The sequence below is a fragment of the Passer montanus genome, unplaced genomic scaffold (assembly GCF_014805655.1).
Source record: "Passer montanus isolate IOZ18808 unplaced genomic scaffold, ASM1480565v1 scaffold22, whole genome shotgun sequence".
In the NCBI taxonomy this organism is placed as follows: domain Eukaryota; kingdom Metazoa; phylum Chordata; class Aves; order Passeriformes; family Passeridae; genus Passer; species Passer montanus.
The window spans coordinates 3,929,944-3,955,471 of record NW_024366815.1 but is presented as its reverse complement, the minus strand read 5'-3'; the positions used below and the strand labels follow the sequence as shown (position 1 = coordinate 3,955,471).

Below are 25,528 nucleotides of genomic sequence, written 5' to 3'. Positions count from 1 at the left end.
GTAGAACACATCTCCCTGGGGCTGCAGGTGCAGAGGCCATTTCGTGAGCACTCCTGCCACCAGATCAATTTGCCTTCATTAAAACATAACCAAATCAAACAAAGCCTCTGGCCTTTCATTTCAAAGGCTGCAGTGAACCACACAGGGCAGCATGAGTCTGCAACACACACTGACTTTTCAGGTAACAAACTTACAGTAAGTTAGAAAGGAGGACTTTTATTTTTGGTTGCCTCATGTGCACAAGTTACCAGACCTATGGAAAGGTGTTCTGTAGAATTTGTTCTGTTTCTTTAAAATGTTGAATTACTGTCTCATGGGCTAATATTTATATTGGGTTGGTGTTTTGCTCACTGATGAGAATAAAGAGTGTTTCTCTACCTACAGCACAGTGATGGAATAAAGCAAGTAATTGTTGCGTAGGACTTCATCTCTTTTCCAAGCCGGCATTGTTGGTGCAAGAAGCCAGCAAGTCAGGTAAGGAAAAAGAAAATATCTGTTCCCTTCTCACTGGCACTGTCTTGTAATATTTTTTATTTGATTATACTTAAATCTCTCTGAAAGGCTTGCTCATTCATAAGCTTTCCATGTAAAAAGTGCTGCAAGTTCTCATTGCCCAACAGTGTGAAGACCTACTGCCTTTCTTTGCTAAGGGAGGGAGCAATGACTGGATTTGAAAGTATAAAAATCATAATAGCATATGTGGCTAAAAGCCTTAAATAAAAAAAACAACTGCACAATTAATTTCAAACTTTTTTGAAACAAAGTATTTTGGAGTATTGTTTTGAAAAAAATACTTTGGTTTTTAAATGTCCTACTGAATTTGGGGGGGAATTTTTGAGGTAAACCAAATTTATAATGCTCTACAGTAACAGCCTATCAGATTTAGTGTTGATTCAACCTCATGATGAAGTTTGCATTTTTTAATGAATACATTTTTTCTGGATTTTTTTGTTGTTTGTTTGTTTTTTTGTTTACCAAGTATTATTACTTCTTAAATGCTGCCAATAACCTTCTGTCTTAGCAAATAAAGTATGATTGACCACTAGCATGGGAAACAGGCTAGATGCTCTCATTCTACTGCTGGTGGAAAATTCAGATTAGCTTTGAATAGTGATGGTTTGCAGTTTCAACAAGCTAGTCAAAACTTTGAGAAGGGAGAATTCACTGCAATAAAATGCTTATGCAAAGAGTTTTTATAGGCATGTAAAATTAATTGGTAACAGGCTAATAGATGGGGCTGCCTAGTCTTAAGGTCTTGTTTGTTGTTTTACATACTGTATAGGAAGAACTCTCATATTTTTATTCCTATTTCTAGAAAATATTTTTGAGGATACTTCTGAGCAATGAAGAACAATAACAGATCTTTATTTGTCACATTCAAAATAATTTATAAGCAACATCTGAAACAAAAATAATGCACAATTGTGTTAGTACTCCTGATAAATAAGTGACCAAAAAACCCATTGTGACTTCCAGTCCCTAAAGTATTGACTGAATTACTGTATTATGTCTATTATTATATGTCTGTCATGCATGATTCTCCCTTTCTAGATGCTCTGCTTGGCACCTCTGTATTTTGAAGCAGATTTATAGACTGTGAGTTTCAAAAGAGACATCTCTGTAAGAACCCTGGCATAACTAACTGATGGTTTCTTGAGCTTTTGTTGCTCATCTCTGTAGATGGACACCTTTGCCACGGGCATGACTGTGCCAGTGCTCCTGGTCCTGCTGAGCCTGGTGATTGGGAGCAGCCAGGGGTGCTACTGTGAACATTACCCATGGGGGTCGTGGTCTGCCTGCTCCCAGACCTGCAATTTCGGCACACAGACCAGGCACAGGTAGGGCCAAGCCATCTCACTGCTTCCGTGTTCCTTTTCTGTGAAAATTAACACTTCTGAAGAGTGGCACCCATGTCCAAAGCTCCACATTCCACAATATATTGAGAAAAATTTTCATTATTAAGTGTTTATCAGATAAACAGATCATCTTTTAATTGCAATGCTTTAAAATTACAAAATTTAGTATCTAGAACATTACTGCCTGTGAGGCAGGGAGGGAAGGGAAGGGCTGGAATTAAATGATCCTTGAGATCCCTTCCAACTCAGACCATTCTAATCCTAGGAGCCAGTGCCTCCAAACAAACCAGTATCTGCTGATAGATGTAATGAGGGGAGGACAGCCAGGTCCTGCAGTGGCCTTGCTGTCGGCGTGCTTTGGGTGTTCAGCCCCTGTGCACACATGAGGCTCTGGGGGCCCTGCACTGGCACAATGCCACAGGAAGAGCGAGCTCCAAATTTCCTCCCTGCACCACTAGTTTTGTGAGAACAGATGATGTCAAATAAAGATTCAGCAGCATCAAATTTGATGCAGCACTGTGGTATAATCTAAACTTATGAGAAATCCCCTCTTTTCCTCCTAGCTCTGTCTGTAGCTATCCTCTGGGACATCTGAAGTGACATGAATCAAAAAGAATTGCTTTTTAAACTTAAGGCATATTTGGATTTTTCTTGTAATCAACGTTCTGCCAAATGTGTATTATCTCTCAGGGTTTCTTAGTTCAAATAATTTTGTCAGCCTTCACCCACAAGTAGAGAACACCTACGGTCTGTCTATTCTTTCCTAGCATAATTTTTTAAACTTTATTTTAGGCAAATAAGAATGGATGAATATTACAGCCAAAACTTCTGTGACCAGCTGTGCACAAAGCAAGAATCTCGTCCATGTAACCAGCAAACATGTCCTATCAACTGTCAGCTTGGAGACTTTGGCCCTTGGTCAGAATGTGACCCATGTGTTAAAAAACAAGTAGGTAGAAAACACATTATATGGGCTAAATGCAAGAAATTATCCTAAGGAGATCTCTTTACAGCAATTAATCTGGAAAATGACAGTTTAAGTTAACAAGGGAAATTGGTTATGAATTATACAGTAGGAGCTGTAGAGAACAAGTTACAATAAGCAGATCAAACCAGAAAGGGGTTTTAATAGAGTAAATCCATTTATCAGACTGCTTGTGATGCTTATCATAAACTTGCTTCAAAGTTTCCACTGCCATAGTTAAAGGTGAATTTTTTGCAAAAAGAATCAACTAAACTGTAAAGTGTTAATGTTGGCTTAAGCAGGAGAAAGTCACAGAATCTTTGCTTATCCACAACATTCTGTATGTTCTAAAGACAAGAAAAATATGATCAAATCATCTCTTGAAAAGAGTCAACAAATCCTAATTGCTGTTGGCTAGAAATTCTCAGGCTGTATCTTACCTGATAGTCAGGATCAGTTTCAGATTGCTCTTAAGAAATACAGAGCACCATTCCCTGAACCTTCATAGCATGCACAAATCCCCCCACCTCCACTAGTAGATGTGCTAATATCTATAGGACAAACATCCAGGATGGTGTTTTTTCCCCTTGGGCTTTTATCTGTTGACAATGGTACACTTAGAGGTGAGACAGTAGAGAGGAAAGAAATGAAAAATCAGGTTAAAGTGAATTTGACTAAAACAAACCAAAGCCTGTCAAATGTGAGGTTGTAGAGGATAGAGGGAAGTGACAGCAGATTGTGTGGGGTAATTGCATGGCTGGTGGGTATGAGCTTTGAAGCTGGCCATGAGAGCAACTCTGAGGTTCTGTACAGACACAGCCCATGTCCCTCTGCATGTACCCCTTGGTTTCAGAAATCCATGCCTGAAAGCAAAAAGCAACCCTGAAAAACCTGTCATCATAAGTATATCTTTACATATATATAGGTAACATTCTGATACAACAGCTGTCCTACGTGTGAGAGGTGAACCAGCCTGTGGGGTTGCAATTGGGATGGGCAATATGAGAGCAGAATGAGGAGAATCAGTGAGAGACTGGGAGACAGAAAGCTTCAAGAAGTGAAAGGGAGTGTTCCTCTCAACTGGACTGATTTCAATATCCTCTTAAAAGTCTGAGTTTCTTACCTTATATTACTATATAAGTGTATTAATTTTTACTAATTTTAAGTCTTGATACGACATATATGCTTAAAACAAAAAGGTGCTTTTGTGGACTGTGGTCCATTTTCTCCTACAAACTGTAAAGACCATTGCTTGTGTCATTTATAAATAGGAATAAACAACAGAATGGAGGAACTGGCTTACAGTGTAAGAATGAAGACTAGTGTAAGCAAGTTCCCATTGATGGGAAGGGATAAAGAAGTGGAAGCTCTGACAAATAATATAGTGAGTGTTATGAAACTGAAATGGAGTGTAAAGAATGGGTCTCATGAGGTAGAAAAGTTTCTGGTGTTGCTGTTTGCACTCTCCCTTCAGAGTCACTTGGTTACTGATTTTCACTAGAATCTTCCTGCCCTGTTTGTCTCTAGGGTCTGTCTAGGGAGGGAAGTCTGGGTCTGTCTAGGGAGGGAAGTCTGCAAGGAACCATACTTTTCCAGTGGGAAAAATTCTTAGAGGAGAATCTCTTCAGGCACATGCAGACAGGTCTCACCAGAAGTTCTGTGAAGTGGAGTGGAAAATATATCTGAAGTGTTTATCTATTACCATTCAACTATACTGTTCTGTGTGGAGGGTGCTGTCTCAGGGAAAGAAAACTCAATGAGCTCCCAAAAACTTTCAGGAAAAGCTTTTCTGTCCTCTCAAGTAATCCAGTTCTCCTCAGACAAGTGGTCCCACATGTGGGAGTCAAGCCAGCTGGGTTGTCACTGTCAGGGTATTTCTAATTCAACAGAGATGGTAAAGAACAGGAAAAATCTCTGTAAGCCTGTTCTCACATAGTTTTCTACTGCATATACTGAAGATACAGGGATAGAATTTCTGATTCCCTTGGTGATGTAGACCAGGCAGTCTGCAGTTTAATCATTTATGCTCCATCAGGACTAATGAGGCTCTTGGTTCCCTGCCTGCCTCACCTGGGATGATGGCATGGTAGAATGGAAGGACAAGAATCACTGATTATTTCCTTCAGGGCTGTGGTTCTGATAAAGCTTCAGCAGCACTGATGTGTGTGGCTCTGCCTGGGGTGGGACTTAGCTACAAACAGCTCCCAAAAACAACCCTGGGTTTGTTTCTTCTGCCTTTCAGTTCCGTACCCGGCCACTCCTGCGACCATCCCAGTTTGGGGGCCAGGCCTGCACCGAGCCACTGGTGGATTCCCGTCCATGTTTCCCAGCTAAGCTGTGCAACATAGTGGAAGTTGACTGCAAGAATAAATTTCGGTGTGAGAGTGGTAATGATAATCCCCATTGTTGTAACTGCAGCATTATCATTTAGTAAAATTTTAGATACTAAGGCAAAAGACATCCATACATTCCATGCATAAATTCCACGGAAAATGGACCAGGGAGTAAAGTTATGTGAGGATTTTGTATGTGTTAGTAAGAGCTTATCTTTTAAGTTTCTTCTATAAGTAATTAAAATGCAGTCTGTAGCCAGAGGCATCACTATGATCATGATAGCTGGACAGTAGAACTGTTCCAATTATATTTCTTTGCACAAATTTTTCATATACAAACATAACTGTAGAGTTTGTCTGAACATGAAGTCTCACTATTTTTATTAGGCTTGTGGCTATTTTTTGTTTGCTTCAATTAAATATATCTGATTAAACAAAATAATTTTATCCACATATCCTTTTGCCAAACTTAAAATTAAGCCTTTGCAGCTTTGAAATGAGGTAAAACTCACAGGACTGAAATAATAATTTCTTAATTGGGATAATCTTGGCTTTATACTAATTCTGTGTTAATATCTATGGCAAGCTCAAGGGAAAAAGACAAGACTGCCCTTTTCTGCATTTAGACATGATGAACCTTTGGTGCTGCTGTTTCTCTGGTGCAGGTCGCTGTATTTCAAAAACACTGGAATGTAATGGAGAAAATGACTGTGGGGACAACTCTGATGAAAGAAACTGCAGAAGGAAAAAGACTGTGTGTAACCGAAAGTATGAGAGCATCCCAGGTGTGCAATTAATAGGCAGTGGGTAAGCCAATTCTGCTAATCTTTTTGTAAGCTTTCGTTGTTACCTCGCTAATTTACATAAGCAAAATAATTCCCAGTAAGCATGTGTGAGGATTCATTAAAGCATATAATCTCTCAAATTAAAACTGGCAAGAAATGATAAAAATACAACAAAAAAATTAGACTAGAACTGGCCTGCTGCATCTTCCAGTCCTGCTCTGCACTGCTGGTAGACCAGCTGAAGAGGTGTTGAGGAACACTGGCTCCAAGTCACTTGTTCTGTTCCACAGCAACCAGAGCATGTATGGGCAACTTCCAGCTCATGGAATTACCTACCTGTACATCATGCCAAGTGCTTCAAAAATTTGAGGATGCTTCTCTACAGATGTTGTTTGTCTGTGTGATATTTCACAAGATACCAACTACTTCCACACTATTAATTAAAGCAATATAAAGCCTAAAGATGGGATGCTTATCCCTAGCAGACTTGCATTTTTAAACTGAATTTTTAACTAATTGTGGTCCAGTAACATCACTTATGGTAGAAATAGAGAACAAGTAGTTCATTTTCCTAGAACATTTCTAGGTTCTCCACTTAAGACTGACTGCCTTATGCTGATTTGGGGTTATCAGTAAGGTTAGGCACTGATGGAAAATAAGAAACTGGATTGATGCTACTACATTTTTCAGGTGAATTCAGTGTGAATGAGAAATTCTTGTAATTCCTTTCAAAGCAGTAACCAGATGCTCTCAATCCAATCTACAAATGCTCTCAATCCAATCTACAATACCTCGGTGCAGCTGTATACCAAGAAATGTTTCAAGTCCATACATCATTCTGGAGTTGTTTAATCTCTGGAAATAAAATCTTTTGTTAGATTTCACATTCTGTCAGGCGAGAGCCGAGGGGAAGTTCTTGGCAACTCATTCAACGGAGGACGGTGCACAACAGTGAAGCACAATGAGACAAGGAAATTGTATCGTGTCCCTGCAAATCTGGAGGCTGTCAGCTTTCAGGTACTTTCTGGCAGCAGCTCCTAGTCATAAAACCCTCACTGTAATCACCATCCAAAATATGTGCTTAAGCATTAGGTAGTACTGTATGTTTTAGAACAAAATTTCTCAACCTGGTGATGCTTGAACATGCTTCAGTTGATGTGTGGAAAGGGGCTAAGAGTTCATGCTCCACTCATGCTTTTCAGATCTGCGTGAACTCAATGCTCCATATATCAGAGTCAATATAATCGGTTTGAACTTTTCCTGCTTCCAGTGGTTGCAGCCTTATTTTCTTCCAACTTGGTACCAAGGGCCTTCTCTTAGCCAGACTCATCTAGGCAGAGGTTTGTTCAACTCCAAACGTTATTCCAGCATCACTTCTGTGCACTTGAAGAACCAATGGCTGTAGCTACTGACTCCAGCTTCCCTCCTGTCACCTCCCTGAGCCATTGCAACCCCTCAGTCCTGCCTGTTCCCAGCCCAGTCCCTCCACAGTGCAGCAAGGAAAGGAGGCAGGCACTAAGCCTGGAAAGCAAGAGGACAAAATACACACAGCCTGGAGAGGAGGCTTACAGGACAGGCTGGGGAATGACCAAAATTAACCTGGAGTGTATCTTATAAAAAATCTAGGAACCACTAATACCTCTTTTATGGGCACTAGCATTCAGAAAATGCTTTGAATGCTGTGGTTGGGGTACAACATCTGGCTGTGTACCTACGAGCAGGACCCGTTAGAAGCCAGTACATGCTGCATTGGGAAAAAAAGAATGGAGGATGTGAAAAAAGCTCAACTAATGGATGAAAACTGATGATTTTTGCCACAGGTGTTGTGATTTTTGGATTACTTTAACAGAGGCAACTGAAAAAATGACAACCTGCTACATTCCACAGAAACTGCAATTGAATTGGCCATGTCATGCAGGATTTGTCAACAATGGTGAAAAATTATTGTCTGCAGAAATATTCAGAGGCAAAAACCAACCTCTGGTTTGCCCAGGTCTCTTTATAGCCAGTAAAGCTCATTAAGTTACTCATGTCCATTTGCAGAACTGTTAAGGGCTTGTGAAACTCACCTTTAGGAGTGAATCTTTATCTTTTAATATTTAGAGCAGCTTCCCATATAGAAGGGTCACAGGATTAGGCTTCTTGGAACTCCATCTGTTTTTCTGCAAAAGCGTAAATCTTCTTGAAAAATGGAAGGGAGGCAGAAGGGGAAGAATGGGCCACCTCATTTCCCAAAATCCTTACCAGCCCTATTAAGCAAACAGTTCTAGAGGAGGGAAAAAAATCTCATTATTCAAAAACACACATGGATTTTCCCAGATTTTGGGAAATAAGTAATTTCTGATCTGATGCTGAGGTTGTCTTGGTGCTCTGCTCAACACCACCACTGGAGGTTTACCAACTTGATCAGCAGGTTTGCTCACAATTCCTCTTCATGTGCCTTTAATCCATCATGCAATATAGGTGCTAACAGTCCAAGCATACTCTAAGACACTCTTGTGGAATTCTGTTCATTATTCTAGCTGGAAATTGAGAAGAAAGGTCAGGAAGCACCAAACTCTGTCTTGTACGATATAGAAGCCATGGGGTTGGGAAGTAGCCATGATGTGGACACAACATGTATGTCTGGAATTCTTTTAAAAGTATGCTGGAATTTGTTGAAAAATATTCCTAAGGTTTAGGGCCCAGCGGTGAGAAGATTTAGAAGAAAGTGCTGCATGCTTTTTTTTTCTGTTGTTGTATAAACAAGTATTAGTAAGTCTGGTTCTTAGTTTGTATTCATTTTGCCTCTTAGCCTTTCTCAGTCTCATCTTTTCGTAGCTTACTTTCACATCTCAAATAATCAGGCATACTTTTTCCATTTAAAAACATTAAAAAATCAAGAATTCTTTGCTTAATAGTTTTCTGTTTCATATTATCAATTATGCAAATGCATTTTGCTTTACTGAATTGCCAGGTAACAGATGAAGAGGATGATGTCACATCAGATTTCTACGAAGATTTAACTCCCCTGAGTGAAAGTGTTTCTAGCAGTAGTTCATCCACTCATAGTGGTAAACATTCTTCTGGTATCCCATTTTTATTCTCAAGAAAGACACGGGTCCAGGTTACATCGACTTCATCCTTCAAGAAAGCTATTGAAGCCTCCTATGAAAAGGTAATTGAATGTTGCCTTCAGTTTCTTTCTTTCAGTTGATTTGTGTCTGCTTATTCCAGAACTGAGCCGACAAAGGCTACTTTCCTTATCAAGACATTGGCCTACTAGAGTTAGGCATTGAAAAAACCCTCTTCTGATACTACACCATGCTCCTGGTTGTAACATAACTTTGTAATGCATCATGGTTTTCTGAGTTTAGTACAGAAAACATAGGCTTATTCTGCTTTTAAAAAGCATCGATTTGGCATATGACATATTCAGTAAGCCACTTTCTTACCCTATCCTAATTATAGATTAAGAGGGCATAATACCTAACAGAAGCAAACAACTCAAAAAAATAAAGGAAGTGCACTCAAGAATGTTATACATATGCATGCACTGGGTATTAATCTACATTTTTTTTTTATTTGGTAACTAACTTGCATATTGGAGTCTCATGTTGGAGTCTCAAACACCAAGATGCATAAAGATAATCTCAGAAATAACACACCCACAGAAAAGTTTAACAAAAGAGATAAATTTTTTCCCATAAGATTCTGTGCCTTTAAAGCAAATTAATACTGGTAGGGTAAAAGATTATGTATTTTTATACCTTAATGGCAGTAAATGATGGGCTATTGTTTGCACTTCTGCATAGGAAAAGCCATAGGAATGCATGAAGCTAAGGCCTGTTGAAACCCAGGAGTTCAAATTACAGTGCAATTGCAGTGAAGCTTGGCAAAAATATTAGTCTTAACATTAAGATTTTCTACGGTGGAAATTTGCTGCAGGCCTTGCTCACTTGTCCTAATGGTGATTGAGCAACTTGATTGCTTGAACAGTTCATTGCTTCTAGTTTGAATGCAACTATCCTGAAGTTCCAGCTGCTGGAAACCTGCTCACTTTTATACCCATGCACACAGAGCAGGCAGCTCTCTTGTACAATTGCCAAGTTTATTTTGGGGGAACAGTGGCTTCTTATTGTTTTAAGCCTAGACCAGAGCTAATTATGAAAATTTTAATTTTGGTTAAACTTCCAACAGAAAATTTATTTTGCGTATACGTTGGTTTTCAGCATTGTTGTCATGGAAGGTGGCGAGGCACAGGAACAGGTTGCCCAGATAAGCTGTGGATACCCCATCCCGGGGAGTATCCTGAAGTTCCAGCTGCTGGAAACCTGCTCACTTTTATACCCATGCACACAGAGCAGGCAGCTCTCTTGTACAATTGCCAAGTTTATTTTGGGGGAACAGTGGCTTCTTATTGTTTTAAGCCTAGACCAGAGCTAATTATGAAAATTTTAATTTTGGTTAAACTTCCAACAGAAAATTTATTTTGCGTATACGTTGGTTTTCAGCATTGTTGTCATGGAAGGTGGTGAGGCACAGGAACAGGTTGCCCAGATAAGCTGTGGATGCCCCATCCCGGGGAGAGTTCAAGGCTGGGATTGATGGGATTTTGAGCAATCTGGTCCAGTGGAAGTTGTTTCTGCCCACAGCAGTGGTGTTAAACCTAGACGGTCTTTAAGGTCCCTTCCAACCCAAACAATTACATGACTCTGTGAAATCACAGATACCCACCAAAAACTTAGTCTGGTGTTGGCTAAAGATGACACAGTTTAAAATCCTTTCTCAATGAACAGCAGGACTATTACCTTGGGTCTTCCTTGTGTTATCTACTGTATCAGACAGGAAGCCTCTCTTTTTATCTCTGTCTCCTTATATTGTATTAGTGTTTGTAGGCAGATGTGTACTTGTGAATGTTTGAGAGACCTACAAGTAAATTTGCAACACTTCCTTATATAGTGAAAAAAGAAGACTATATTGATCACTTAAAAGGAGAGAGGAACTTTCCTGCACTTTGGGATGTCTCATTCAGACCTATATGTTAAAATATGTATAAATAAGATATTAATATTCTTGGCTCCTCTAGTTTCTGCACTTACTTCCCTCTGAAGGTGCTAAGACTCCCCTGTTCTTATTTCTAGAATTCCAACTTTATTAGAGTCCATAAAGTAATTTCTGTTGCAAACTTCACAATGAAAGAGTCAGATCTGCAGCTATCAGACGTCTTTCTAAAAGCACTTAACCAGCTGCCCCTGGAGTACAACTATGCTTTATACAGCAGAATATTTGATGAATTTGGCACTCATTACTACACCTCTGGGAAGATGGGTGGCTCCTATGATCTTCTTTACCAATATAGCTCTGAGGAACTGCGGAACTCAGGTATGTAATCTTTAATAAGAAAATATCATTATTTGTTTAACAGCTTTTCTTATCCCTGTTTTTAGGTCTTACACGACAGAGTAAGTTCTCCAACAGCAAAAAATCCTTTAGACTTTCACAGACTCATTAATTACTCACATTGCTTTCATATAGAGAAGGAAGAAATTTTTGCTCTACACTGTATTTGAAAAGTTCAGGAGATTTCTTGTTTGGTAAATGTCACTGTGTTCAGTGAAACCACTTAAGAACTTCAGACCAAGACCAGGTGCCACCAGGAAAAGTTGTTCCAGTTGTTTCTATAGCATGGGACTGAGGTCTGAGAGGTATAAGGGGTACTTTTGGAATGCAGACAATAAAGTTCATGGTTTGGATTAGAAATTACTTTAAAATTTTCCCATGACGGCTAGACTCTGAAAATGAAAATACAACACCACAAAAATGAAAGTCTAAAGTTAAAAGCTGTGACTTCAATGCCACTGCTGTAACTTGCATGGCATGGGAGGGTAGCTGAATCATGCCTCTGTCCAACACTGTGTGTGGGGCAGCAGGTTCCTGCTGTAGTGACATCTCCAGTGGCTGGTGAGGAGCATGGGAAGCTGCTGGCTCACCTCAGTGTGGGAGCCTAGGGCATGGTGCCCACCATGTATCATGGTTGTGCTGATAAAGATGCTGCTCTGTGGTATTTCTAGGCCTGTCTATTGAGGAAGCAACAGAGTGTGTCCGAACAGAAACAACCAAGCGTGTGTTCTTCAGGAAGAAAAAGAAAGTCAGTACCAGATGCACCACAAACAGGATGACTGTGAAACATGAAGGTGAGCATGATGAGGAATGGGCCCATGTCCTGTTACTTACCCTGAGAGATACCACTTCCCTCAGCTGCCCCAGGTGACCTCTCAGCTTTGTTGAACTACAGATGCACTGTCAGAGCAGCCAGCGTTTCATTGTCTGGCTCTGATACAAGCATTGAAATCTGACTCTCATTTGCAAAAGAAATTATGATGTAGGTGCGCTATTTCTCTGCTCTGGAGTGCCATCACTGGGGATCTGGTGTCACTAGCTCTCTGGTTGGTCACAGATCTGCCAAACATTACCCCTCACCCTGGGTGCATGGCCAGGAATGCTGAACTGAAAAATGAGCAAAGCTAGAAATTTTGTCTATGACTCAGTCCCTGATCTTCTTTAAGGGTTGCTCAGAGCTCATTGAGGGAGTTGGGCTGCAATAACACACTCCCTGACTCTCCCTTCCCCCCTTCCTCATGCCAAGCAGATATTTAGGTACCAGGGTGCCAGAAGTGTGTCTCAGAAACTGCAGTAAGCTGGTGCATTTTCCATGAGAATGGCAGGAGTCCTATTCTGCACCACTAAGGGTCGGAATTTCCACCATGGAAATCACTAAGGATTACTTCTACCATGTTTTTGTCCCCGGTAGTTGATTAATATGAGTAATATTAATATTACTTGGATGTTTACAGCCAGGACTAAACCTGCCATGCTGTGCGTTCTAAAGGTATTCTCCTACCATGCTGTGTGCTCTAGAGGATGCTACTGCATCCTCTGCATTTTCCACTACTGTCTTACACTCTGGATATCCCCATGGCTCAGGTCTCAAACACTTCCATTTGAAATCTTATCACAGGCTTCTGTCATAGCAGGCAGGGATTGTTCTTCTGAGCTTTGAGTTCATTTTTCCAAGGATAGTTTCAAAAAACTAATCTTAGTATATTCTTTAATATCCTCTTATATTTTTTCTTATAGTTGTGTTGTCACATATGCTGTTTTTGGAAGCCTTTGTCTGAAAATACTGTGATGAAATCATCTTTCAGGTTCCATTTTGGAGTCAGCTGAACGATCAATTTCCCTGGTGAAAGGTGGCAGGTCAGAGTATGCAGCAGCTCTGGCCTGGGAGAAAAAGGGGGCTTTTCCAGGACACACAGTCTTCAGAGACTGGCTGGAATCAACAAAGGACAATCCTGTGGTGATTGACTTTGAGGTAAGAGAAGAAGAACACTGAGATAACAAAGACTAACTGTTCTTCATAGGCCTGTGCAGATATTTTTTCCCTGTAAACAGGAATGACGATGTGTGTGATATCAGTGTAGATAAACACGGGCATAACATAAACATACAGAACTTTTATTAGGACAACTTCTTATGCAAGTTGGTTTATAAGGCACACTTGTTTTGCATTGTCCATGGAGAGTGGGACTAAGAGTGAGGGATATGAATTACTTGCGCTGGCACCAGCAGGAGCTCAGGCATAGGCAGGGGTTAGTTGCTGTGCAGAAAAACAGTGCATGGTATCATTCCCTTGTCAGGCCTATGCTGCAAAGTGTGTCACATAGCTAAACTGAAATAAAACAGCAAGATCCTCTATCTCTGTCGTGCTCCTTCAGTGCAGCGTGCCAGTGCTGCTGTGAGTGCACCGAGCTGTCTCCCTCCTCAGCTGGTGCAGCAGCTGCTCAGCAGCACTTGAGGCAAACAGCAAAACCTGCCTGCATGCAGCATCCACGGAGGTCTGTCCTGCTGCAGCTGCTGAACTCCTGAAGGAAGCATAGGGATGGATGTCTGACATGACAGGGACTGGGTGCAAGCAAACCCTACCTTGTCACAGACATATTTTATGAAAAATCCTTTTACCAGGATCTTTTCTCCTGAGAAGCTGGGAAGTTTCAGCTTCATGATGATTTGATGCTTTGGAAGGGGATTTGAAGAACTGTTTACCTAGCATGTGAAATTGTTTTTACTTGACCAATGCAGCCACCTGTGTCAGGACTGTGAGCAATCACAAGATTCCTTTCCTTTTCCTTTTCCCTTTCCTTTCCTTTCCTTTCCTTTCTTCTGATAGATCCTTTCTCTCTATTCTTTTTAGCATAGTTTTAGTACAGCATTAATATAATATAATATAATATAGTATAATATAATATAATATAATATAATATAATATAATATAATATAATATAATATAATATAATATATCAGCCTTCTGAAACATGGAGTCAAGATTCTCATCTCTTCCCTCATCCTGGGGCCCTCAAACACAACCATACTACATCACACAGTGATGCGATGTGTGGTAGAGAGTGTCCTGAATTTTAGGATCTAGTATCCCACTTGGTTGATTCTTCCCTGGCTCATAGAGTCCTAAAGTGGGGAGACAAAAGGACAGGGCCCCTGTCCTGTTACTTACCCTGAGAGATACCACTTCCCTCAGCTGCCCCAGGTGACCTCTCAGCTTTGTTGAACTACAGATGCACTGTCAGAGCAGCCAGCGTTTCATTGTCTGGCTCTGATACAGCACTGAAATCAGGATAACATAAATGTACAGCACTGCTGTGCTCCTCTAAAACATCCCTAATTCCTGTGTGATACAGCTACAGTATGTAGCCTCTAGCTCCTTTAGGAAGCTCTGGCTGCCCCAGTGAGGGCCCTGCTGCGTTGCGGTTCCTGCTGTGAAAAACGCCAATCACTTGTTTTTTGAAATTTTAAAATTTAATAGTAGTAAAATGGTTAGAAAAATAGTAATATAATTAGAATAATAAAATTTGAACATTTGAGATTAAGACAATATGAGACAATAAAGACAAAGAGATCGGACGCCCGGGTACCTTTTTCTGGGCAACACAAGCCCGAAAAAGGACCCCCATTAACAGAGGATTAACCCGTAAAAACAATCGCCTGTTGCATATTCATACATCTCATCCATGATGCATAAATTCCATTCAACCACAGTATTCTGTCTGGTCACTGTCAACTTCTTCCTCTTAATCCTCATGCCATCTTCCTGTCTGAGTGAGGTGGGAAGAAGTTAGTTTTCTGCTGATAAGGGAGCAATAGATTTCCTTTTTCTGAAAGATTTAGGTGTCCTGTGAGGACATCCTAAATGTCCTCATTACATCCAACCGGTGAGGGTCCCTCATTCCTTTCTAAAAGAGAACATTCCACATACATAGGTCCTATTTTAACTACAAAAGCTACCTTTTTGCTATGAAACCACATTTACCATAGTATCAAAATGTTAATACACTACTACTCAGTACAAGTGTATATAGCATGTGTATAGTAAATTAATGCGTATAGTAATCATCTGCGTAGAGCCATATAATGTGCACTTTTCACGCTGCTGAAAGCCAGCTCTCTGCCAGGTGTCCCCCATCGTGGATCTGGTGCGGAACGTGCCGTGCGCGGTGACCAAGCGCCGCCACCTGCGGCGGGCGCTGCGGGAGCAGGCGGGCGGGCGGGCGGCGTGCCGCTGCGCGCCGTGCCCCGGCGGCGGCCGCGCCGTGCTCTCGGGCACCCGCTGCCTCTGCCTGTGCCCGCCCGGCGCCTCCGGCCCCGACTGCGCCGCGCGGGCCCCGGGACCCGCTGCAGGTACGTCCGGCCGCGGCTTTCCGCTGTCGCTTTGCCCGGGTTCATCTGCCTTAACTTGCCCTTGCTAAAGCCGCAGCGCTTCTTACACTTTCTGTCACATTCTTATAGTGATGCCCAAAACACATAAGGATAAATGTAGAGATTGCAAATAAAAAAAATCAAACTGAAGAGCCATGATTCCAAGGAGAGTGTAAGACGTGGTAAAATATTCCTCACCTACATAATTACGGTAATTTGAAACGAGCTATTCAGCAATAAGGGTGAAGCTGAGATCAAAGATAACTGATGTGAAAAATTGAGAAACCCATTGCTTAGCTTTCCCTATAGCCCATTATGCTTAAGACTAAATGGCTAATGAACAGAAAAATTGTGGATTACAGTTTAGAAGGAAAACTCAGCTGTCATAAGGAGAGAGAACATAATCATCATTCTGGAAGATTTAAAGAGCGATTTGATGCAAAAACATTTTTGAATAAATTTGAACTAGTGCCATACCTAAGGGAAACAAAGGAGACATGATATATGTTTATATTCCCCAGTCAAAAGGGAACATAAGTTAAAGTCACTCAGTTCTCATTATCTGACCCTGATGGAGCAATATTTTGGAAGGAAAAAACAACTGAAGACAGAGATGGATACAGAAAGTCTATTGCATGCAGAAAAGAAAGGGTGTGTAAGGAAAAAAATTATGCATGTTTCATGGTGATACAGGTAATAGATGCCAGAGGTTAAGAGAAAACAGTAATAGTTTTAATGTAACTGGCATAAGATGTAGATTTGGGGTTTAGACATGGTGTTAGAACTCAGATTTAGTTGAAAACTCATTAAATAATGACCTATCTAAGAAACTTGTCAGTACCATGAAAATCTGTGAGTGCAGTAAAAGTGTAAAATATGCTGCTTCTGAATTTTAATGTTACTTGCAGCCAAAAATAGGAAGGTAAATGTATTTTTTGGTTTTATGAAGCAGCTGGAATTTAACTGGACAGCATTTGGAAAACTTGACTCTCTAGATGCAATCTATTCCCTTAATCTTAACAGCATTAATTTTTCTGAAAATGGCTATTATGAATTTACCATCATCCCTCTCATGTTTGGCCTTAAAAGAAATATATTGTATTGGTCTGCCAATAAAATATGGTGTCTCTTTTATTCCTTGCAGTCGCTGTTGATGGCCAATGGGGTTGCTGGTCTGAATGGAGTCCATGTGATGCTTCCTTCAAAAAAAGAAGGACCCGGGAATGCAATAACCCCTCCCCAATGAATGGTGGGAAGCCATGTGAAGGGGAGCGGGAAGAAGAGGAGGACTGTTATGTCTCCATGTTCACAGACAGGTAAGAAGATCAAAAGATCTCCTTAGTCATGGGATGGTTAAGGAGCGCTCCAGAGTGGCTCTGTGACTACCAAGGAGAAATAGCAGACAGCTTTGCCCTTTGAATTTCGTTGGTGGAGCATAGAAAAGGCAAACTCTGAAAATCTCTGCAATTTGCTTCGCATTTGCATTTATTAATGTTTTATTCCTAGAAAATTTCTGATTAGTTGAATACTAAAGTATGCCTGTAGATCTTGTATGCTGCCTTGCGTGGCTTCTTTTCCAAAGCCAAGGAAAAATCTTTTCCTCCTCTTTATTGGAAGTTTTCTATTTTTTTCCCTATCCTCTCTTTTCTTAGAGATGTAGATCTGAACTCAGTCACAGAGAGAGTTTGGATGAAGCTACCAAGTTTCTCATATTTCCACTTCAAGTACGCCTGATGTACCTTTTTAGCATGGTTTCAACTTCAAATCCTAACCTCAAACTGGCTCCATTTTTTTATATCTTCAAGCCCAAGGCTTCAGGTTTTTTTCCTTGCCAGAATGAATAGGAGAGGATTACAAGCAGTGGACTCCACAGTTCTTTGTTACTCAGTTAGACACCATGAGAGACCAGCCACCTTTAACCACTGCCTGGAGGCAACAGAATTACATGGATGATTTAGAGACTTCCTAATAGGTTGTTCTTTGATGACTCTTTTACTTGCTGTACAAAAATATTTAATTAATTATGTTGATAGATGCATTTAGTGCTTTTTACTGCTCTCATGCTCTCCCTCCTATCAACCTGCAGTTTTGTCCACCATCTTTTATTTAACAGAATAAAATTATAGGGGGAGGATGACAGGACACACTTGCAACTCTCCTGACATTCTGCCATTGTTACTTGGTGACATGAATGCTTAAGATACAGCCTTACAGCAAATTATCACTTTTCAGAGGTGCTCCTTGTATAAATGATGATGAAGCCACAAGAGAAGAGAATGTCTTGATTGGTGAACCTGAGTCTGGATGTTCTAGGCCAGAACCACCAGAACACGGCTTTATCAGGGTGAGCATGAAAAATTATACAGAAGCAAAGTGTAGTAGTGGCAGAGGTTGGAAATTTTGCAGCTTCTCTGCTGTATGTGCCTGATATCCAATCTAGCTACCGTGCTAGTGGAAGTGCTGTGTTCAAAGAATGCTGCAGGGCTCTAGCCCACCACACTACACCAGCAGCTGAAGCAAAGTCAAGGTAAAATTCATTTCAAGTGGTCCTTGAATCCTTGTTTGGTAACCATGACACCAGTTACTGCAACTGGAAAAAGTTATCATTACATTGGTGAGTGGATGACTCATATTTCAGAGTAGGAAATGCATGCATTCATTACATCTTATCAAGATTTCGCTATTGTTTCCTTTGACAATGCCCAGTCTCGTTACCATAGATCCTTGCAGAGCTTTTTGATGTGGATTTCTTAATTTTTTAGAAATTATAATTAATTTTTTACTTTTTTTTTTTGTTTAAGAATGAAAAGAACCAGTATGCTGTTGGGGAGGAAGTTGAAATTGCTTGTGTGAGTGGGCATAGCCTCATTGGCTATCAATACCTTCGGTGTCTGCCAGATCAAACCTGGACACAGCAACATATTGAGTGCCAACGTAAGAAAGACAAAATGAACAAAATGCACAGCAACAAAATAGAAGGGGAAGAAAACATACCAAAAAGATTCTAATAAAGTTCTTTTAGAAATGAATCTCTAACATATCTGAAAAGATAGCATTTTAAGAAGGTATTTCATGTAGACATGGCAAAAACATCGTGAGTCACTACATCACTCCCCTTTCAATTCAGAAGTGTTGCTATTATGTGCTTTGTAAGGAAATTGTAATATGCAGTGCATTAGAAAATCCTCAGATGGATGCTGTGAGACCCGTCTCTTTTCTAGTTTTAAATAGCTTTAACAAAAGGACTCACCTTTTGTTTTCAGACTTACATAGGTATCTTTAGGTTGATACAGTTATGAAGAAAAAATCATTCCTACAGAAATTTGTCTACTATCTTTTATATTAAATGGATGATGTGTTTCTAACCATGACCTCCCGGGCTGCCTTGAAAATCTCTGCTATAAATCAGTGCCTTGAAGGATTTATAGGTCAGTTAAGAATTAAGGAATAGAATCAGTCTGTGTTTGCTAACAAGAGAGATTTCAATAGTTTTCTAAAACTTGGTGTATTTTAATTGACTTAGTCTTCATTTTAACAAAAAGAAGAATCTGAATATATTTATAAGCTTTCTATTGCCATTGACTTTCTTCCACTTACAAAAGGCAAAATTAAAAAAATGCTGTTAAATGCCATTCTTACTATTTTTAAATAGCAAAATTAAATTACTTATATTGGCATACATTTGAAACATTTTGTCATTATTTAGTTATTACTTGAAAAATATTTTAAAGACTATGACAGTACACTGAAAATTTCTAGACTTAATTATGTTAATTTTTTATTGGTTTTGAATGTCAGACAAATGTTCAGTATTACTGAGTGTCTTTATATGGTTCTTCAGATAAAGCATTATCACTTTCTGTAAATATCCACAGAGCATTAAACCAACAAGAATTATGCTTTTTTTTATTGTTTGTTACAGCCTCAGTATGCCTCAGGCCACCAATATCTGACAGTGTCACAATTTCCCCATTTAAGCAACAGTACAACATTGGTGAAACAATGAAGCTGAGCTGCCAAGCTGGGTTTATAATCACTGGTCACACAAAGTATACCTGTGGGAAAGACCTGTCCTGGATACCTCCTATTTTGAGGTCTATTACATGTGAAAAAGGTTAGTATGCCTGCAGATAGTTACTGTTTCCATATTGCTGGTATTAACAGTACTGTCTATTTCAGCTAGCTAGAACTAGAAGGCCGATGACTGGGTTTAAGACATATAGCAGCTGTTCATTAATTTTAGTTTTTCTTTGTCTCTCCCATGGTGACAGAATTTCAACTCTAAACTTCTGCATTAAGTTCAGAATTTTTGGATGAAATGTACTGTAAACTTTAATAATGAAATTGAGACACTGCAACTGTTTGCTTAAAATCAAAACCAAATCAAACTAAACCCCAACTGCATTAACGAGGCTTTGTGAAAGCAATGTAGGAAAATGCATTCTATTGAAACTTTAGCTGCTCCTGTTATTTTCCAGTGATTTTTACAAAGACTGATGAAAATACTTCTGGCATGCCAACGAGGGAGCTTTTGAAAAACTTAGGACAAAGGGAAATAAATCCATTTTAGCTTTTATGGTGGGAGTATAAGATATTTCTGTTCTCTCCTTACTAGTTACGGTAGTTCTCACTTGTTGTTTCAGATGTGTTAACCAAAATTAGAGGTATTTGCAGTCCAGGACAAAAACAGGTTGGATCTCAGTGTGTTTGTATGTCTCCAGAAGAAGATTGTGGGTAAGTGCTGTAATTAGAAATCAAAGTTTCTCTAATGATAGACCAAGAGGCCATTGTGACATTGAACAGGAAGAGCAGGAAAAGACAACTGCAAATCAAGACTACTCTCTCTTCAGATATTAGCTAGCTCTTCCTCTGTATTCAAATTACAGTCCTGTTTGTAGCCTATAAATAAAAAATTACAGAATAACAGAATGGGTTAGGTTGGAGGGATCCTCAGTGATCTCCTGGCTCAACCTCCCTGGTCAAGCGGAGCCATCCCAGACCACATAGCACAAGATTGTGTCCAGGTGGTTCTTGGGTGTTTCCACTGAGGGAGACTCCATGACCTCTCTGTCCAAACAGTTCCATCCACAACAATCCACTTCTTCCTCCTGTTCTGGTGGAATTTCCTGTGCACCTCTCACTGCCCATTGCCTCTTGTCCCATTGCTCAGCAGCACTGAGCAGAGCCCTGTCCCTGCTCTGACCACTCCCTGCAGACACTGAGACACTGATGAAGTCCCCCTCAGCTGTCTCTTCTCAAGGCTGAACAGGGACAGCTTCCACAGTTTTTTTTCTCATAATAGATATACTCCAGTCCCTTGATCATCTTTGTAACCCTCCACTAGATCCACTCCAGGTGTTCCATGCCTCTGTTGTGCTGAGGAGCCCAGAACCGGACACAGCTCTCCACATGTCCCTCACATGGCTGAATTGATATGCAGGGTCACCTCCCATAATCTTTCTCTAATGAACCCAATTACATTACTGTAAAGAGACACCACAGCACATCCTTTTAATCTACACTGCTCTCTGCTCCTGGAGACCCCTGGAAAGTCTGGAAGCAGAGACTCCTGGAAAATCTTTTCTTCTCTTTATTTCTCCAATGTCATCACCGTGCACAAGGAGTATGCAAGACCTGTGATCTCTAAGGTTCCTTCCAATCCAAGCCATTCTATGATTTTATGACCCTCTTTTTGGAAGATGACTAAGCTCCACAAAATGGTACTGCTTGGAAATGCATGCACCTTCTAGGAATGAATTCACTCAGTAACCGAGAGCAATACAGAAAAAAGGAAACTACAAGCCACATGACTGTTTTTGCCTGGTCCCAAGACACCTGTGTGTCAGAGATAGAGTTGCACACACAGCTGCAGGGATGCATTAACTCAGAAAAGCCACCCAGGCCCAGTGGAAATTTCACATCCTTGTGGAGGTAACAGCCTCTCCTTTTTCCTGTACAGACACATGTCCTTCACCTCCCAATGATTGGACAGGACCAAAGCTTCCCCATCTCACAGCACTTGTTTTATCAGGTCCAGGTACTGCAATAGCTAGGGCAGCCTTAGGTCTTTAGGTGAATCTCCAGCTGGCCATGGCTTTGCTGTGTTTCATTTGATGCTGATGTACTGTTTAAAAGTATGGACTTGTTCCATAGCCTGCTAAAATAATTTTTCTTTTCTTTCTTTGGGCAGCCACTACTCAGAAGACATCTGTGTGCTACATGCTGTTTCTGAACAGAATGTGACCAAGCCCAGCTGTCAGTACTCAGCTGAAATGTGCCTTGGAGTGCAGTCATTTCATTTCTTGCATGCTGGTCCTTGCCATGGTAATTCCAACCTGGACTGGGCTATTGAGAGGGCAAAGCTCTCTACAAATAGCTTGAAGAAAGTGCCCTGTGGCTATGACACCTGCTACGACTGGGAGGATTGCCAAGGTATGACTTCTGAATGGTGAGATTCAGCCATTCCTTTGGATCTAAAAGTAAAATGCACTGACTTTCACTGCTCCAAGAACAGGATTTACAGACATCGTGGTCCCTCTGGGCACACAGAGTGTGAAAGCGTTGTCAGCCATGTGTCCCTGCTACCTAGGGTTACACTTAGTTATGTGCCTTTTCCCTTTACTCACAACTAGTGTAGTGTGGTTACTTGCCATTAGAAAGGCACAAGAGGAACTTTGAAATTGAGAGAACTTTTTCAGGAGAGATAACATTTGAATCTTTAATCACAAAAATGTAGTTGGTAATATTTTCACCCATTCCTTGTAAGGCTACTAGCTCGTAGTTTGTACTTCAGGAATTAATTTGGGCCACACCCTCCATAACATATAATTAAATTGTGAAATTAAATCATGATACTACTTCAAAAGCAAGACTGGGGCCATCAGCCTTAATGGGATGTTAATGGTAAAATTTGCAAATACACATATGTGAAAATTGTGTCTATCAAGAGTTTTAATGAACTCGCTAAGCTGGTAAAAAACCCTAAGAGGATTATTTTCTAAACAATATTGTGCAGCTTGGCTATTTACTGTGTAACCAGGTGATAAGAGCAGTAGGTTTTTCTGTAAATGTCTGAGGTGCGGACTGCTCTGCTCATATCAAGTGTTTGCCAGGTAAAGGCTGAGTGACAGACACACTCACTCTGTTCCTTGCTGGCAGAGACAAATATGATTCTTATCACATCTGGTCTACTTAATGATAAATAAAGCAACAGCAGTGTGCAGCAATCCTAAGCCTCTGTTTTGAAGATGCAAGATTTCTGCAGCAGAGAATTTGAAGTAAATATGGCTGTAAAATCATTGCATGACCTGTTGTCCCTTGTGGGCTCAAGCAGAGGGCATGACCAGGTGTGTCCATCAATGGACATGCTCTGGTGGAACCTCTAGGTACCATGTGCTCCTGAGGAAAGGTGGTAATTTTTTTTAATTGCTTATTCCAGAGCCTCTAAGAAGCCTAGTTCTGCTTCTACTGTGCAAGTGTCTTCAAGCTGGATCTTGTGCCAGCACTTCAGTGTTTTTCTCTCAAAAGCCTACAGAGGAGCTCTGTTCAGAAAAATAAGAGAAAGGGGAGAAAAATATATTAAATAAGATTAGTTGTCAGTGTGGTTCTCAAGATATTAGAGCTGGACTCTTTACCATCTCCACAGAAGTCCACTTTTCCTGAGTGTGCACAAACATTTAGGAAATTAATGTTTTGTTTTTCCTGAAAGTGAGTAGTTGATGTCAACACAGGGACAGAACATACTGCAGAGAAGATACTGCAGTACCATGAAAGAAGCTAAATGCAGGAAAACATGCATTTTTCATGTTTTAAAAAACTGAAGGCAGAAACTCTGCCTAGGGAATTTCTGGGAAAGAATATAAAGAGTCAGAACCTGATTAGATCAGAAATGGGTAATGAAATAACCAGCAGGACTGAGCTTTACCACAGGCCAGCAGTAGGTAGCTTAGTATTCATAAAGAGAGCTTTAATGAAATAGGAGCTGACACAATATGGACCTTAAGACTCCATTTCATAGCAAGATTGTGTTCAAGGATAATTGGGAAAAGAAAGTCAACTTAATGTATCTTTGTTTAGAAGAAAAGTCAGGGAAAGCCAGTGGATAAAAGTAGTTAGATCAATTCTGCTTTTGTATGGGCCATTGCTGAAAAAACCTCTTATTTAAAGCTGATTATGCCTCTATTCCTAATATCCAGCCATCTAGCGAATGCACTACAGGCTTTTTGTAACTAATATATCACAAACATCCTCTAGTGTTTTTCCCTGTTGGACTTTGAAATGTCATCAGAGTATAAAATCTCGTTTTAGTCATCACATTTGCTGCTATATTTCCACACATTCATTCCCAGAGTCGCAGACCCAGTGCTCCTGCCTGATGCCTTACCAGTGCCCCAAAGGAGAGATCCGCCCTCACTGCATCCAAATGGAGACGACGGGGAGGAGGAGGACAGTCAGTCATTGCATGCTGGCAGCCATGAAGTGTGCTGGCATCAAACTGCAGGTGCTGGAGCAGGGGAGCTGCCTACCATAACCCGTTTGCTCTCTGCACACACCATGATCACTGCATCAAATGCAAACTGAGCCACCCACGGAAAAGCTTGGTTATGAAATGATAAATGTATCAAAACAAAAGGATGAGAAAAAAAATCCAGCTTGTTAAACAGCTTTCTGGGAGACGAGTGGCAGTGACTTTTTTCTGTCTGAAAATTACCTGGGCTCGGGGGTATAAAGGGCAACTTGTCATTGCTGACACCTCTGGGGATGTGCAGAGGAAGGGAGGGGAACAAATGGAAAAAAAAATATTGCCTTTGGTCTCCCCTAGATCTGGATGAGACTTTTCCTTTCCTCAGCCATTTGTTGCTTTGTCCTTGTGCTTGTGACTGCTGTTCACTCTTGTCTCACTGGCTGAGTACCTGCTGTATCACACAGGCAAACAGAACAAGCACTTCAGTACCACTTCTGACATCAAATGGGGAAGGGGTAGCAAGAAGCTTCCTGCAGAACAAATGGAAGGAGCAATACCAAAATGATGTGATTTTAATTGGAGTAGCTGAAGGGAAAAAGTGTTTGCTTTCTGTGTTTGTTCACTGGGTTTCAGATTCAGGCAGAAAGCCTGAAGCATAAGGCTAGCAGAATTTCTATGGTACCTCTCAACGTGAATTAAGAATGTTTGTACTTCAAATATAAAATAAACATTAATGAACAATGCACTGGGCAGAGTCCTACTTTAATATGTGATTCGACTTGGAGTGTTTGTATTTGGAGTCTGCAGAAATACATCACAATCAGATTCCTTGCATATACTGCATCAGCATCAAACCTGAGAGCAGTTGTATGGGGCACCTCAGCCCAGCCATGGTCCAAGCCCCCAGCATTCCTTGGTCACAAATCATTAGTTCTGAGCAGTTGCAACTATAATTTTCTCTTCAGCACTCAGAATTTCACAAATCTGAGTATAAATCTGCCTTCTAAGAAGGGTAAAACAGAACTCCACTTCTTCCTTTACCAACAAACATCAGAACAATGACAATCAGGAAAAAAGCCCCACAGATTCATAGAAAAGAATCATTGAATTTGCTGAGCTGGAAAGGACTCATATGGATCATCAAAGTCCAGCTGGCCCTGCACAGGACACCCAAGGATCACACCATACGCCTGAGAGCATTGTCAAAATGCTTCTTGGACTCAGACAGATCCTGTGACCACTGCCCTGGGGAGGCTCTTCCAGTGACCAACCACCCTCTGGGTGAAGAACCTTCTTCTAATAGCAACCTAAACACTCCTGACACAACTCCAGGCCCTTCCCTCTGGTCCTGTCACTGGTCAGCACAGAGAAGAGAT

The 25,528-nt window shown here is 40.6% G+C and overlaps 1 protein-coding gene across 2 annotated transcripts; it reads left to right on the top strand.

Moving 5' to 3' along the window:
* The first annotated feature begins 11 nt into the window (after nucleotides 1–11).
* C6 (complement C6) lies at nucleotides 12–24,897 on the top strand. 2 transcript variants are annotated; one of them, XM_039709882.1, is made up of 20 exons: nucleotides 12–181; nucleotides 385–474; nucleotides 1,552–1,596; nucleotides 1,681–1,838; nucleotides 2,649–2,805; nucleotides 5,063–5,207; nucleotides 5,819–5,960; nucleotides 6,817–6,955; nucleotides 8,895–9,095; nucleotides 11,062–11,302; nucleotides 11,992–12,114; nucleotides 13,126–13,292; nucleotides 15,445–15,670; nucleotides 16,833–17,004; nucleotides 17,921–18,032; nucleotides 18,490–18,622; nucleotides 19,611–19,802; nucleotides 20,332–20,422; nucleotides 21,879–22,120; nucleotides 24,037–24,897. In XM_039709882.1, exons 4-20 carry the CDS (start codon nucleotides 1,681–1,683, stop codon nucleotides 24,216–24,218), a joined length of 2,823 nt encoding a protein of 940 aa, XP_039565816.1. In that variant the 5' UTR covers nucleotides 12–181; nucleotides 385–474; nucleotides 1,552–1,596; the 3' UTR covers nucleotides 24,219–24,897. The 2 variants fall into 2 exon arrangements, with proteins under 2 accessions (XP_039565816.1, XP_039565815.1); XM_039709881.1 differs by lacking the exon at nucleotides 1,552–1,596.
* Nucleotides 24,898–25,528: the final 631 nt, after the last annotated feature.